Genomic DNA, 14,282 nt, shown 5'->3' with positions numbered 1-14,282 from the left:
TAAAGCTAACCTCTTAAGTCTATGGTCTTTTTCTGAGTACATATACCCCCATTCAGCGAGCATGTTAGAAAGACCCCGACAAGACAAACCTGCAACGCCGTGATCAACGAAGAAGACGTCACGCTGTTCGTCTACACCGTCAAGAGCTCGCCAGCTGTCGTCGCCATAAGAGCCCGCACGAGGACTTTATTCCTAGCAAGCGCTCTGAGTACCAGCAGACACCCTAACACCGTTGGAGTAGTATTACGTTGCGGTACTGGGACTTATAATAATTTCGCTGTTGTGGACCTAAAATAATTTCGGCGTCACGAGTGAAATGAACTTTGGCTACGGGGCGACTGCTTGGTTCTGAGCGGACGAGTGTTTAGCGAGCAACGGACTTTGTTTCATGACTTGTGGGAAAAAAAAAGGCATGAATGGCGTTGCCAACAATACTTATAAACATTTGCAGTTGGCGATAGCGGTGACTCAACGTAATTATACGTAACGTAAACGATAGTTGGATTCTGGGTGTGTGTGTAGAATAAGAGAGCGGCGGTCCACTGAAGTGCTGGGATCGTAGAACATCTGTTATCACCTGCTCGTGTGTTTAACTCGGCTGCCAGTGGTGTGGTGGTCGAGGAAGTGACACCGTGGATTCCTGTTGCCTTCCGCCCGCTGAGTTGCTGTCCATCGAGAGCTAGTCCAGGTCGACCCGGCGAGTTGCTGTGTCGCTCGGGAAGCCTTCTTTTCACAGACGAGAGAGCCAAAACCCGAAGTTCCCCGAAGTTCATGTTTTTTTTCTCCGTATCTTTAATGTAACTATCCTAACCAAATCAACCGTCCACAGTGTTTTAAAGCATTTATAATGTAGGTAACCTAACCTAATTGACCATTAGTATCCTTTTATCAACACCGCCATATTTATTTACAATGAACAAAAAAAACCGAAGATGCACGATCGGGCGTTTGGTTCTCTCGTCTGTGAAAAGAAGGCTTCCCCTCAGGAACAGACCCGTCGGCAGATCTGCTGCTTCACGGCTTGCAGTGGACACCGGCGAGCACAAAATCAAGGCGAGTGACGTTTGAGTAGGGAACCGCAGTTACGGCGGTGGTTGACTTGGCTGGACTATCTTCTTCACATGAACGGACACTTACGAAATAAGTACTTTTCTTGCAGTCCGCTGCACGAGTGGAGTTGTAAATTGTATTTAAAACATTTTATAGAGTATTATTATTATTAGCTCAAATATTTTGGAAATATTGAACTATAGTTTGTTCATGGCTTACCTGAATTTTAGTATTTGTATGCTTGAGTATTTGATGTTCATATAATTTGCTCATACGATAATATGATATTCGTATTTTAAAATTTTTATCTGGTATACAGTATAACGTAATTCATTTTGTAATTTATTGGTTTAATGAAGTTTTCTTGGCTTCTGGGTTGTAGCCGCGTCAAAAGCGAATATATCACAGATGTTTCGGTACGACTTTGCAGTCGCCATCATCAGGGTAGAGTTACCTGCTGTAGGTGCATGTGTGTGTGTGCATACACGTATGAGTTACCTACTTATTTTAAAAAGAAAGTGAAGTCACAAATGGTCGCAGCTTATTTGGTTAGGCAACTCTTCTGTTTCGTAGTTGTAACACAGCGTAGTCCCACGCATGTACTGTCTAAGTTCTGGCGTAGTTCTCAAATTACCAAAACTGTCGTAGTAGTACTCGGCCTTTTTTGACGTGACGTCTAATAAATCGATGAACGCCGGCTGCACGCACGAAAAAGGATGAATCATTGTCCCGTTACGCTCGTTGTCCCGTTACGCTCATTGTACGCTTGCGCCGCATCTATCTCTCTTCCACTCGATTGTAACAACCATCGATTTTACTTTTTCGAGGCACATTAAACTTGAAACACTCCCATTCGTTTCCTACTTTTCCTATCATCGTCCTATCCTTAACAGAATAACACAGATTGGAAGAAGTTAAATAGCAAACATGTATAAAAGTTATAGTTAAAATAATCTGTTCGTTAAAGTGATAAACATATTTGAATTAATGAGTGCAAATAAAAGAAAATGTATCAATTAAATTGTAGATTTTATTTCACTCCGTCTTTGTATCGATACAAAATAGTGATAATTCAATAAAAATGATTAAATTTTATTCATAAACGTATGCAATAATTTCATCAATGTATTGTTATGACGTTGTCACGTTAAACTATCATCCGTATACCGACTTTACAGACAACCAATTTTTTTTTAGTTTTTTTAAAACTATTATTTATTTACATATTATTTCGTCGAAATCTTCTAAAATAATACATAACAAAACAATATTTTGTGACTAAAATTAAACTGTCAATAATACTTCAAGAAAATATCTACCGATAAATGGTTTAACACACAACATCGGTATACAACCACTCACTGACTGATACACACTTAATTCAAATATAATATGTACAAAAGCAAAATAAAATATATGTTGGTTTGAGCTTTAGTTATAATATGGTGGAATGATAATGCTACAGTTACTAAAAACTAAAAAAATATTTTTGCAAAACTCCGTTCCCCCGGAGAAACCCCCGGAATGGCCACCGCATGGGGAGCCCAAGAAAAGAAACGGGCTCCCCATTTGGAAGCCACCTGGAAGGTTTTTTTCTGTTCCACCCACCGTTTCTTTGGTAGCCTGACTTGTTACAAGGGATTGTATTCCTACCAGAGAAAATGCCACCATTTTGTCTGGGCAATCCGCCTTGGAGGAGCCGGGGCGCGAACCCGAGTCCTACAAGTCACATGGCAGGCGCTCTACCCCAGAACCAGAGTGGTAGAGCGGATACTTGCAGTCTTCTTAACACTGACATGATGTTATTCCACGAGTTTCTGTAGTTTCGTGTGTCATCAACACGTGCAGTAACATCTAACCTTGTTAACGAATAAATTTATATGTTCTTATGTTGTTCGTTCAGCATGAATTATGTAATTTCATAATAGTGAAATATAATTTGTATAACTAGTCTGGCAATTTTTTAGTTGATTTCCTGCAAACTAACTTACAGTCCCGCTGTACTATAATATTATAGAAATACATACTAGTAAAAAATACGTAAGAGCTTGCACTGTCGATGGTAAAGTTATTTTGAAATAAATGTTAGATGTTAAACGAATGTGTTTTTAATTTAAAATATATGTGTGCTTACAAGCATGAAGTTATTGTATAAACATTTTATTTATTTGGTTTTAAAGCCACAGAAAAGTTAACTTTTTATATCACTTTTGGCTTTCTTTTGATTTACCGCGTTTAATATGCGCAGTTAATACTGGAAAGCTATTCAAACAACTGTTTGCAAATAGGCGTTTTCAAAATCTTAAATTAAGTACTAAATATATGATAGTATTGGAGATGTCAAATAAAAGAAACATTTTCATTCTGACATCGCCGGAATTTCAGTTTGTGAAGACTAAAAATTCAGATGAAACTAGTTTTGTGAGATTTGCTTACTTATTAAGAAATATTCACATTATTTAAATACAACTTCGTGCCATGGGCGGTCTAAATTAATAATTTCACACTCACGAGTATTTAGTTTGCTAGGTAAATTTGTCTGGCATAAACACTGCTCGGAAAAGAGGTAGGTATTTTCAGTTTTCGAGCCATCATAATTCTGTCTATATATCGGTGAGCGGACGTTTCGGCAGAGAACTTGGGATTTTTTTTCCACTCGTTTCTTTCTCATGCTTCGACCTGCTTTGTGAGGTCATAAGTAGAGAATAGCTAGGTAAATATTCTATTTTCTTTGGTATTTGGAGGCGCATTATTTATATGCTCCCCGTCTCTTGTTTCGCTCGAACCGACTGCAACGAACTCCGTTACCTGGCTTCAAAAGCCCTGCGCTGGCCTGACTGTGTGTTCTCTTCATATGTGTTACTGTCGATAACCTCCTCGATCCCGCTTAAGGTAAATGCTGTTTCAAGTGCCTTAAACAGGGGAAGCCTTCATTTCACAGACGAGAGAGCCACACCCGAAGTTCCCCGAAGTTCACGCTCGCTTTTTTTTCCCGTACCACAACAGGTGTATTTATTTGGGCGAAACCGTTTACAGTATCTATCATGTAGCTATCCTAACCAAATAAACCGTCCACAATATTTTAATTTATTTATAATGTAGCTAACCTAACCTATTTTGACCATTTGTTATCATTAGTTGTATATTTATTTACAATGAACAAAAAAAAAATCCCGAAGATGCACGATCGGTGGTTTGGCTCTCTCGTCTGTGAAATGCCTTCCCCTTAACCAGAGTCATCACAGTCCCCAACACACTAAAATGTTAGTCACCCTCTGGTCATTATTTTGCAAACCCTCAACGGAAAAGATAACAAAAATTAAAACTGCCATATGTTTTATACTATTTTATATGATTTTTAATGTTGAAAAACCATATTTTATTATTTCATACATTCTCTAATTTCTGGGTTCAGTGATTCGTTGTATTTGCAAAAATTAAACACAGAAACATTATCACATTATATTTTATTCGTTAGGTTTAAAATTTCACAGATACATACATTTCACATCACTTGTGGTTGGTCACACAAGCTAGAATAAGTACAGTGACAATATTCCAATGTCACAAAACCAAGTAGTTTAAATTCATATCAAATAACAGATCTAGATGGCTGGAAATGTAAGATAGTAATACAAAGAACGTTTTTGCATTCTTAACAATAAAGTACACATGCGAAAAATTAAATGTCACAGACGTTTTAAATATTAATATAACAATAAGTAATTCTTTACACATAAATCGTTAAAGAATAGCTAAGAAAATTGCATCATTTTATACAGTATTTTTGTAATTCTCTCAATATTTAAAAAATTATGAAAAAAAATTTATTCCGAGAATAATGTTAAGAATAGACAAAACAAAAGTGATATACAAAACAAAATATTACTACAAAATAACAAAATGTTATTTTGGCATAGTAATGTAAGTTACATAATGTTAGCACAAGATAGTTTATCTGCTGATTTTTTTTTAAGTTTCATACCTGGATTAAGACTTAATAGAAATTACTGTAGTGAGGTTTACAAAATTTATCTGGCAAAATAAGAAACATAAATAATTTTGAATGTGCAGTGAGTCACTTTGTTGGCAATATTTTGTTTGAGCGAGTAGGGTGCAGTAGAGGCAACAAGAGGCAAAAGAAGCACAACTTGCTGCGGCTCGAGTGTGAACTGACTAATCACAGCGACTGAGGATCAGTGGGATGGGATATCGAGTGTGCACGCGGAGAGCTCTCTTAGTTCACGCCAGGGCCAAGGTTACCGCGAACAAGCCACAGTGCTGTAGGAGAATAGAGAGGAGGAGCTCTAACTCGCTCCTCCTCCCACGCAGTCTGGCCAGTCACATCAGCCGCAGACCAGAGGGAGGAGGAGACAGGACGGCGGCGGGCGGCGCTAGGCGGACAGCAGCTTGTCGCCCGGGGGCCTGGCGGCGGCCAGGCGGCGCAGGTCCGGCCTGATGGCCCACGTGAGGGCCAGCCCGAGCAGCAGCGCGCAGCACAGCCCGATGTTGGCCCACAGCACGCCCGCGCCGCCCACGGCCCAGCTGTACGCCGAGGTGAGCGCCACGCCGAACACCTGCGTGGAGGCGCTCAGCAGCGCGCCCGACGTCGTCTCCGGCTCCGGGTACGTCAGCTCGGCCGCGAACTCGAAGCCCAGCGGCAGGTAGCCCGTCATGAAGAACCTGCGTGTGGCAGTCGTGCGCGACATGAGGTTCTGCCTTTCTGGACTCTCCAGCACTGTCATTTCACGTGCCAGCCCTTTTTCAAGTACAAGATTTCAGTGAAACACTTAAATATTCAGGGTTTAATTTCCTTCACCACTGAGGAGTATGTTTGAAAATAAATTAACAATAATAATACATATGCGTAGATATATTTCGGTCACTACTTAAAACCTACACTTGACCAGGAAATTTCAACATGTTTAATCATGTGACAAATCACCCTGGTCGGAGAAGCCTGAGACCTCTCGGCTGGTTGACTCACCCCAGCAGGCCGGAGGTGGCGAACACGGCAAGCCTGGAGTCCCAGTCCAGGGTGAGGGTGAAGGCGCACATCCCGACCAGCGACATGAAGTACACGCACAAGGCTGTCTCCCTGAAAGAGGACGTGCCGTTAGCCAGGCGTTAAACACAACGACAACGTCGGATTGAATGGCAAAATGTCGAACGAAGAACTTGTTTCTAGTGCGCACTAAAAGCAGCGAATTGAGAGATTTTCAAGATCATTCAAAATTTATTTTCCAACATCAGAATTTATAAATACTTTCTGACGAAACAGTCTCGGTTAATTCTGACCTTATGTCATTAACCATCGCGTATATCATTTCAGCAGAATTTATCATGGTGTATAAAACATCAAACAACGCGGTAATATGGAAAAACAAATTCGTGTGACTTAATAGTATTAACAATATGACTCCTGAGTTTACGGGGGGGGGGGGGGGGAATGTTTACAATACATTGGGAACAACTAACAAGATTTTTACAGGTCAAATAATGTTTTCTGATTTATGGTGTCACCGGATCGGTGTGAGAAAATAAAACCGAAAGAAGCTTCTAAATGAGGATGGTATGAATATCTTGCAATGGTACTAATGATCTGCAGTTCTAGAAACTTGGGCTCCAGACGAGAAACAAAGAGGGGATGGATGAAATGCCTTTAAGATATGCACTTAATCATTGATCGTTGTGGAAGTTAGTCAATATGCCATTTAAAATCTAGCACTTACAGGCACGAATCAGGAGATTACTTCAAGAGGTTACTGCCTTACAAATATGTTAGATTGGTATGTCTCGTGAGGTTCTTTGTTGAATTTTAATAATTTTCTTTCAGCTACACTTATCTTCAAATATAATATTTTCTGGCTCCTTAACTTGAAATACATAAAAGAGTGTGTAATGAGCTGATGGTGGTAAAAGGTTGTGTTGGATATAACTGGCGAAGTTAGAGAAAGCAATATCAAATGCTTCTCTCTCTCTCCCGCAGACACTCACTTGAACCTGTGCGTCTTGTCGAGCACGAGCCCGCTGACCACAGAGCCCAGCATCCCGGCGAGGATCATCAGGAGCCCCACCTGTCCGGCCAGCTCTTCCCCGTCCTGGAACACGGTCTGGAGGTGAGGTACAGTACCAGACGTGGACGGCACCAGGTCCTCAATGTGACTCCTAGACCCCGAGCTCATGGCGCAACATGGTTGCCACAACCACTAGGGCACATTCATCATTCAGTCATGCAGCAGAATGTTCCTTATTGTCACTTGAGACAGCTTGTATCCAGCGGGTATCACAAGCACGAGTGAGAGGAGTACCTCGCCTATTTTTTTTTAATGGGGACCATTTATTCAGCAGACATGGTCGTATATGGCTGAGGGTGCAATATTTTCACTAGTAGACATCCCAATGTTGTTCTCAAACCAAACATCAAAATTAATTTTAAAATTTTGTTATATTCAATAAACCCTTGAGTTCGTTAGTATAAATATTTTTACTTAAAGTTACTGTGTTTATTACTAAAAGCCATGATATTGGCGTGTTAGTGATCCCGGCCATCAAAGCACCATTCCAAAAAAAAATGAATCGTTTGAGTAGTGCATTTTGAGGGTGTAAATATAGCTCACCCCAAAGAAATAGCTTCTAAGACAGCTGTACATCATCGATGTACACTGTGTGGAATAAGGCCTTAAATGCGAGTAATTAATTTCTGTCAGCGTGGAATTTCCTAATGCTAAGTCATAGTTCAATGTAAAGCATAGTAATTATCTTTTGTGTCTCCACACAACTTCACAATAGGCTCTTTCAGACTATCCAAGACGTTGTAAGAATCAATTTTATTTCCTGTGATTGCAGATTTAAAACGTTTTGCTTCACAAAGGTTGAGAATATATTTTCAAGTAACTTAATGCCATAAACTGTAGCACGAACACGATGGAGATGCAATGCAAGGGGCGAGAAGAATGGAATCCCAGAATAGTAACTCGCAGCCACGTCCTCCATGTCCCAGGTGCTAACTGGCCACTCACCTCGAAGTAGAAGAGGATGACCTGGTTGAGCAGCGTGGACAGCGCGAAAAACACCCCCACCAAGAGGCCGTAGGAGAGCGTGAGGTGGACGTAGCCCGGGTTGCCGAGCAGGCGCCTCAGCGACCCCCAGAAGCCCGGCGTCTCCGCCGCAGACAGCTTGAGGAGCTGCGTGGGGCTGGGCGGCGTGGCCGGCCGCTCGCTGAAAACTGCGCAGAGCCTCGTCAGAGGTCTTGGAGACAAGCACATGGGCTCGTCAGAGGTCTTGGAGACAATCACATGGCCTCGTCAGAGGTCAGGAAGGCGAGAATAGGGGTATACACATCAGGCCAGAGGTCGTGACAAGCACATGGTCTAGTCAGAGGTCGTGGAGACCGCCACAGGGCCTCGTCAGAGATCGTGGAGGCACAGAGCTACACATGTCAGGTCAGTGATTATGGAGACAAGCACAGGGCCTCTTCAGAGGCCATGGAGACAAGCACATGGCCTCGTCAGAGGTCGTGGAGACAACCACGTGATTTCACACGACAGGTCAGAGGTCGTGGAGGCAAGCACAAGACCTCGTCAGAGGTAGTGAAGACGACCATATTGCTATGCACGACAGGTCAAAGGTCGTGTAGACAATAAAAAGGCATCTTCAGAGGTCTTGGAGAAGAGCACAGGGCTATGCATGACAGTTCAGACGTCGTGGAGATAAGCACAAGGATATACACGTCATGAGTGTTGAGTCATTTCTGAAAGATCTTAAACCCAATATCAGTTTGTGTGGGTCTTACAGAAGTCTAGTCGAGTGTGTCAACTGGGTCTTAGGGGCACTCGGAGTTTCATCAAAAGAAAGACATTGATAAAACATTCCTCGCAGCTAGAGGATGAAGAAGGAGCTCTCCGTCCACAACTCCGTGATGTAGGTTGCAAGCTAGATAATGCCAAACCAGCTATATTCCGCCAGACAGGCCTATACTACTGATATACAGGAGAAAGGACAGTCCCTACAAGTTAGAGTCGAGCTGGTGGATCTAACTCACGCAGCTCTGGCCATGAGGAGTGTTTCCTGTCGTCACACGAAGGGGTGCCACTCTTTATAGTTTCGTGTTGTGAGTAATTTATTTATAAGTTGTAGATATAATCATTGCACATATATATATATATATATATATATATATATATATATATATATATATATATATATATATTCATGCCAAGACAATTAAATTTAACATCATGATTATGCAACTTTGTATACATTATTCCTCAGTTATACCATTCGGCCTGTACAAACCTAACGAAGCATCTCCAAATATTTACTTAATCTTGACAATCTAAAACAAAACCCTGCCGCTGATATTCTGTACATTATCAAAATAAAATGCCACAATAATATCATGAACATTAATATTAAATTCAAATTTATATGGCAAATGAGCGCATGTCACTGTGGGTTTGCGACGTTATTGATTCGAAACGTTCGCTATGGAATCTACCAATATGCAATTTTTTCAATTACCCTTGTATTAATCAAAACTTAACACCTATTGCGTTGTCAAAAATGGCCGTTGTGACCTCATCATCCAAAATGGAAGCAGTGACATCACAATCCAATATGGCTGTCGACAATCAACCACCCGGATCCTGGACCCTGCCGCAGGAGGAACCAAAGTATACCCCTCACCGTCGGCCGTTGTTTGGCGCGAGCAAATTCTCGCAGGTGTTATCAATTCAAAGGTCGACTGCCACCTTAACCACCAGTCAAACCTTCGCGCATTAACCACTTAGCAAACCAAGTGTTTACTATACTCTACCCCCTGGAGGTGGCAAGAGAGACTGTATATTCGCATGATGCCCCCTTCCCATGGGAATTCATGCTCTTGCACAGGATCTATCCTTCCGTCGGGACATGAGTGGCCCCACTGGGTCGTTCTCGCTGTAGATGCCACACACTACACCTTGATCGTCACACGCAGGTGCTCATCCCAGGGGACAGTGGAGCGCAGGAGGGGGTGGAGGCAGACTCACACAGCAGCACGAGGACGAGGCACAAGGAGCTGAGGCCCGCCATGCCGTAGTAGAGGAGCGCCAGGTCCCAGCCCGTGGCCTCCGCGTCGTCGTGCCGCTTCACGACCAGGGGGGGCAGCAGGAAGCCCGCGGCGATGCCCAGCTGCAACACCGTCGGCGGCCATTAGTGCTTTACTGCATTTACTCAGAATACTTCTTGGAAAGATTTGATGGTCGAAATCAAGAAGAAATATCATATTTCGTTTCAGTTTAACAATCGCTGTAAAATTTTAGTGTTATTACATTTCCAAATATATTGAATTTAGTTTAATTATATCATTATTTTTATCGCTAGATCAAATACTACAAAAAAAATAATTAAAAGCAGCGCACAACATTAACCAAAAACTTAATTTTGTTACCTTCCAGGTTTTTAAGTAATTTCAATTTCCTGCCTTGAAAACAAAAGGCAAAAATTGGGAGACACAGATAATCATATCATATGAAATTATCTTGCATAGTTTAAAGCATTTTAAATACTTTTAACTAAACCTACTTGTCCATGTTAAAATAAAATATTTCTCAATTCCAGAACTTCTAAGACTTTGAATATTATTTATAGAAATATCATCATGCAGTTACTAAATGTTTTTGGAAAACATTTAACTAAAAAAAAAAATACTGTAGTGGGTCGGCAGGCTCGCGCAATCAAGTCCAATCGCTCGTCGAGGGTAGTGGAGACGGACTGACCTGGTTGCCGAAGACGCCGACGGAGCAGGCGGAGGACACCTGGTGCGCGGGGAACCAGACGGCGGCGAGGCGCGGGGGCACGCTGAGGATGAACACCTGCGAGCTGGCCACGACGGTCTGTCCAGCGAGGACGACCCAGAAGTGGTCCCTGGCCGTCCCCAGCACCTTGAGCCAGGCGCCCAGCGCCGTGCCCGCCGCTCCCAGCAGCAGGGACCTCCTCAGACCCTGGAGCACACCCAGCCACCTCATGGGCCACTGAACAGTCCACTGTCAGCTGGAACACCATCTTAGACATCTTCAGACAACGAAAAAACACCTTTCTATAGTGGCAATCTTAGACCCTAGAGCACACCAAGCCAGCTCATGGGTAACTGAACAGTCCACTTTCAGCTGGAACACCATCTCAGACATCTTCAGAGAACGAAAAAATCCTTTATGTAGTGGCAATCTTAGACCCTAGAGCACACCAAGCCAGCTCGGAAGGACAATCCATTGCATACCGTACATTGGAGTGACCATCGCATGGTTGCAGTAGTTCCTCCCAAGCCAGATGTCGCCGGGTACAAAGTATCCCGTGCGGACGTGTGACCAGGACAGAGACCACCTCGGGCAGGTCGGTGAACCACCCAGGCTCGAGAATCCACCTTGGCTCACACACCAGTTTGGTAAGACGAGTATCCTGACTATGGAATGGTTCAAAATTGGGCATTTCCAATGCCAAACACTTGGAGCCTGTGGCAGCATGTGACGACCTCAGCTCCAATGTCACCACATGGCAGCTAAGAGCCACAGGTTGCCTCTTGCAGGTGTACAGCTGTGTCCGGACTGTTGGAGACCGTCAGAGATCACTCTTGCAGGAGCAAGATGCGACCTGCGGTGTTCAAACCTAGCGAAACTGTCAGGATACGCAGCACTCCCCGCAGTTGACTTGGGTCCAGCCCTGACCTAGCTATCGCCTTGCCGGTAAGGACATTGGTCTCTAATTTGGTAGGGACTTACAAATTTCAAGTTTAGAACTAAATGTAGTGATGATCCAATTTTTTTGTTTTGAAAATTGTTAAAGTTCGGATTCATAAACTTCATCGCAATGTCTGGATGAGGGTTATTATAAAATCAACATTATCCAGCAATTGGAATCTGGTGGTTGCAATTGAGATGTCCCGAGTTTTTGTAACATAATTAGCAAGTAACTTCGATCGATTTATTGATACCCATTTTTCGTACAGTGATTTCTTATGAAAAGTTATTAAAAAGTAAAAAAAAATAATAATGTTAGCCTTTGCATTACTACTAAACGGAATCAATCACAAACCCGACCTACTAAGTAGGTTCTGTCCGTGGAGCGCTCAGACAGTGTTCAGCGCAGTGCCTCACCCACTTGTCGAGGATGCCGGCGGCCGGCAGCACCAGCGGCACGTACGTCACCATGAACACCATGGAAGTCCACTCGACGGCGGCGGGCGTCACGCCGTAGTGCTCGCCCACCACGTTGCCCACGATGGCCAGCGAGATCCAGTGCGAGGCGTTGGCCGCGGACGCGCCAGCGAAGACCGCCAGCACGAGCCAGCGGCGCGGGTAGGCCCGGCACTCAGTCCCCGCGGCCGGGGCGTCGCCCGGCTTGCCCACCGGCCTGTAGTCGCCCGACATCCCCCGGGTGACCGCGATTCACGGGCAGACGGCGAACCTCCGGCTGTCAGCGGCGAGCGCGCGGGCAAACAGCCGTCGGACCGAGTGCGCCGGGTGCTTCTCGTCGCACACCCTTTTATCCCGACCGTCGAGATGCACTGCCTTTCGATGCGGCGGCTGGCGTCTTGTCTTCAGCACAGACGCGCCGTGGCTCCGCAGGGGTCGTGTTATTTACGGCGCTGTAATTACCCGCTAGTCAAAACGCAGGACGCTTGGGTGATAAAGAGTTCCAGGCAAACAAGACTGATCAAACAGACACCCACGGTGCAGCGGTTACCACGAGGTTTGTGGTGAGGCACGTCCCGGGGGCATGCTGATGCCTTGCGCCTCTGATATGCCTCTGACTATCCCAGTCAGGGCTGGATTTTGTGCTCGAACTGGACAATCTTCTTGTGATTCGATATCGGTTTACCGGAGGTTCTTCTAATCATTACTTGCAGTTTTAATTCAGAAAAACCAAACTATTTTTGTTATGATGCCGTGTTGAAGCACTTATTTCTATGGGCAAAGTTCTTGTTTACGGTTTCACAATTGTAACCTTTTACCGAGTTATCAGTTGAACAACATGATAAGAGTACACACTCATGTATATACCACTTTAATGAATGAATGACTAAGAAATAAAAATAGTGTATTTACAGAGATTGCTTTTGTTAAGATTTCATTGATAAAAGCAATATTAATCTAAAAATATATAAAATATTTTATAATAGCATTCTTAATCGCAAGAAAATTATATCATTCCCGAATGCTTAAAACTGTAATAGTGTTTAATGAGAGATAATTCAACATGCTTCTTAATTGTTATCTATTATTTCTGTGTATATGTTATAAGAAATTTGAAAAAATAATATATCTAAACTGTAAATAGCTTATAAATATTACACTCATCGTATTATTAAGGCTAGAGGATATCAGTTGTGAAAATTCTCCATTATAACCACGAGATAACCTGCCTGGAATCTACACACACGAACCGTATAACTAATATTTTACAAAATTCTTCTGATCTCACAGACTGGGAAATACTGAAGCACACAATCAAATTAAATGTGGTGGCAGCATAATTTCAATTTGCACTTTTCCCTGTTTGCGGGATATTGTAGAACTGTTGATGTTTCACTTGTAACAACTGTTGTATGGAAAACATAGTATGCAGTGCTGCCAGATGCTTGAACGCAGCACGCATGCGCGAGGCCCGACAGTATCGAAGCGATAGTTTTCACGAAGCTAGCCTGGCAAGGGTTATAACTCGCCTCGGCATAGTCCCTGAACTGGTAAAACCTCGCCAAACTTTGTATTGCTTCAAGCAACCAGGAGCTTCCCCAACCCTGTCACATCTGGCTTAATTAGGTAGCTCATGTTGCCCATAGTATCTCCTATTACCCAAGCTGCTATTATATGCTCGTGGTTTTTTTGCTGGATTTGAAACAGATTCGTTTCCTAACATTTGCATTACAGGAACTTCCAATTGGTTGTGGGGTAAACAAAGCTAATTCGTCCCCTCTCATACGTAGTGCCATTCTTTCCATGTCAATGAAAAATTCATACTTATTATTACTTAAAAGGTGATATCAGCAACAAACAAAGGTCTGTGATAATGTTTAATTTCCAATCCTTACCTCCAAATCCACCTTTCCATGCACAGGTGAAGTGTCTCCTGTGGCTATTTTGAGTCTGTATGGAATGAGTATTCACTTCAGCTTTTCCCTACTTACAATGTCTGTGCGAAATATAGATGCCGATATCCCTGTATCAACAGTGAGTAAACACTGTCTGCCATTG

At 43.0% G+C, this 14,282-nt stretch overlaps 1 protein-coding gene across 1 annotated transcript; it reads right to left on the bottom strand.

The window, feature by feature from the left end:
- Positions 1-4,501: 4,501 nt before the first annotated feature.
- Positions 4,502-12,709, bottom strand: LOC134533496 (uncharacterized MFS-type transporter C09D4.1-like). Its single transcript, XM_063371019.1, has 7 exons — positions 12,186-12,709; positions 10,812-11,036; positions 10,083-10,224; positions 8,073-8,278; positions 7,048-7,151; positions 6,038-6,148; positions 4,502-5,733 (listed from the first exon to the last, which is right to left on the bottom strand). Exons 1-7 carry the CDS (start codon positions 12,456-12,458, stop codon positions 5,445-5,447), a joined length of 1,350 nt encoding a protein of 449 aa, XP_063227089.1. The 5' UTR covers positions 12,459-12,709; the 3' UTR covers positions 4,502-5,444.
- Between the last annotated feature and the right edge of the window lie 1,573 nt (positions 12,710-14,282).

The sequence above is a fragment of the Bacillus rossius genome, chromosome 6 (genome assembly GCF_032445375.1).
Source record: "Bacillus rossius redtenbacheri isolate Brsri chromosome 6, Brsri_v3, whole genome shotgun sequence".
Lineage (NCBI taxonomy): Eukaryota > Metazoa > Arthropoda > Insecta > Phasmatodea > Bacillidae > Bacillus > Bacillus rossius.
This window is presented reverse-complemented; position numbering and strand designations above follow the sequence as displayed.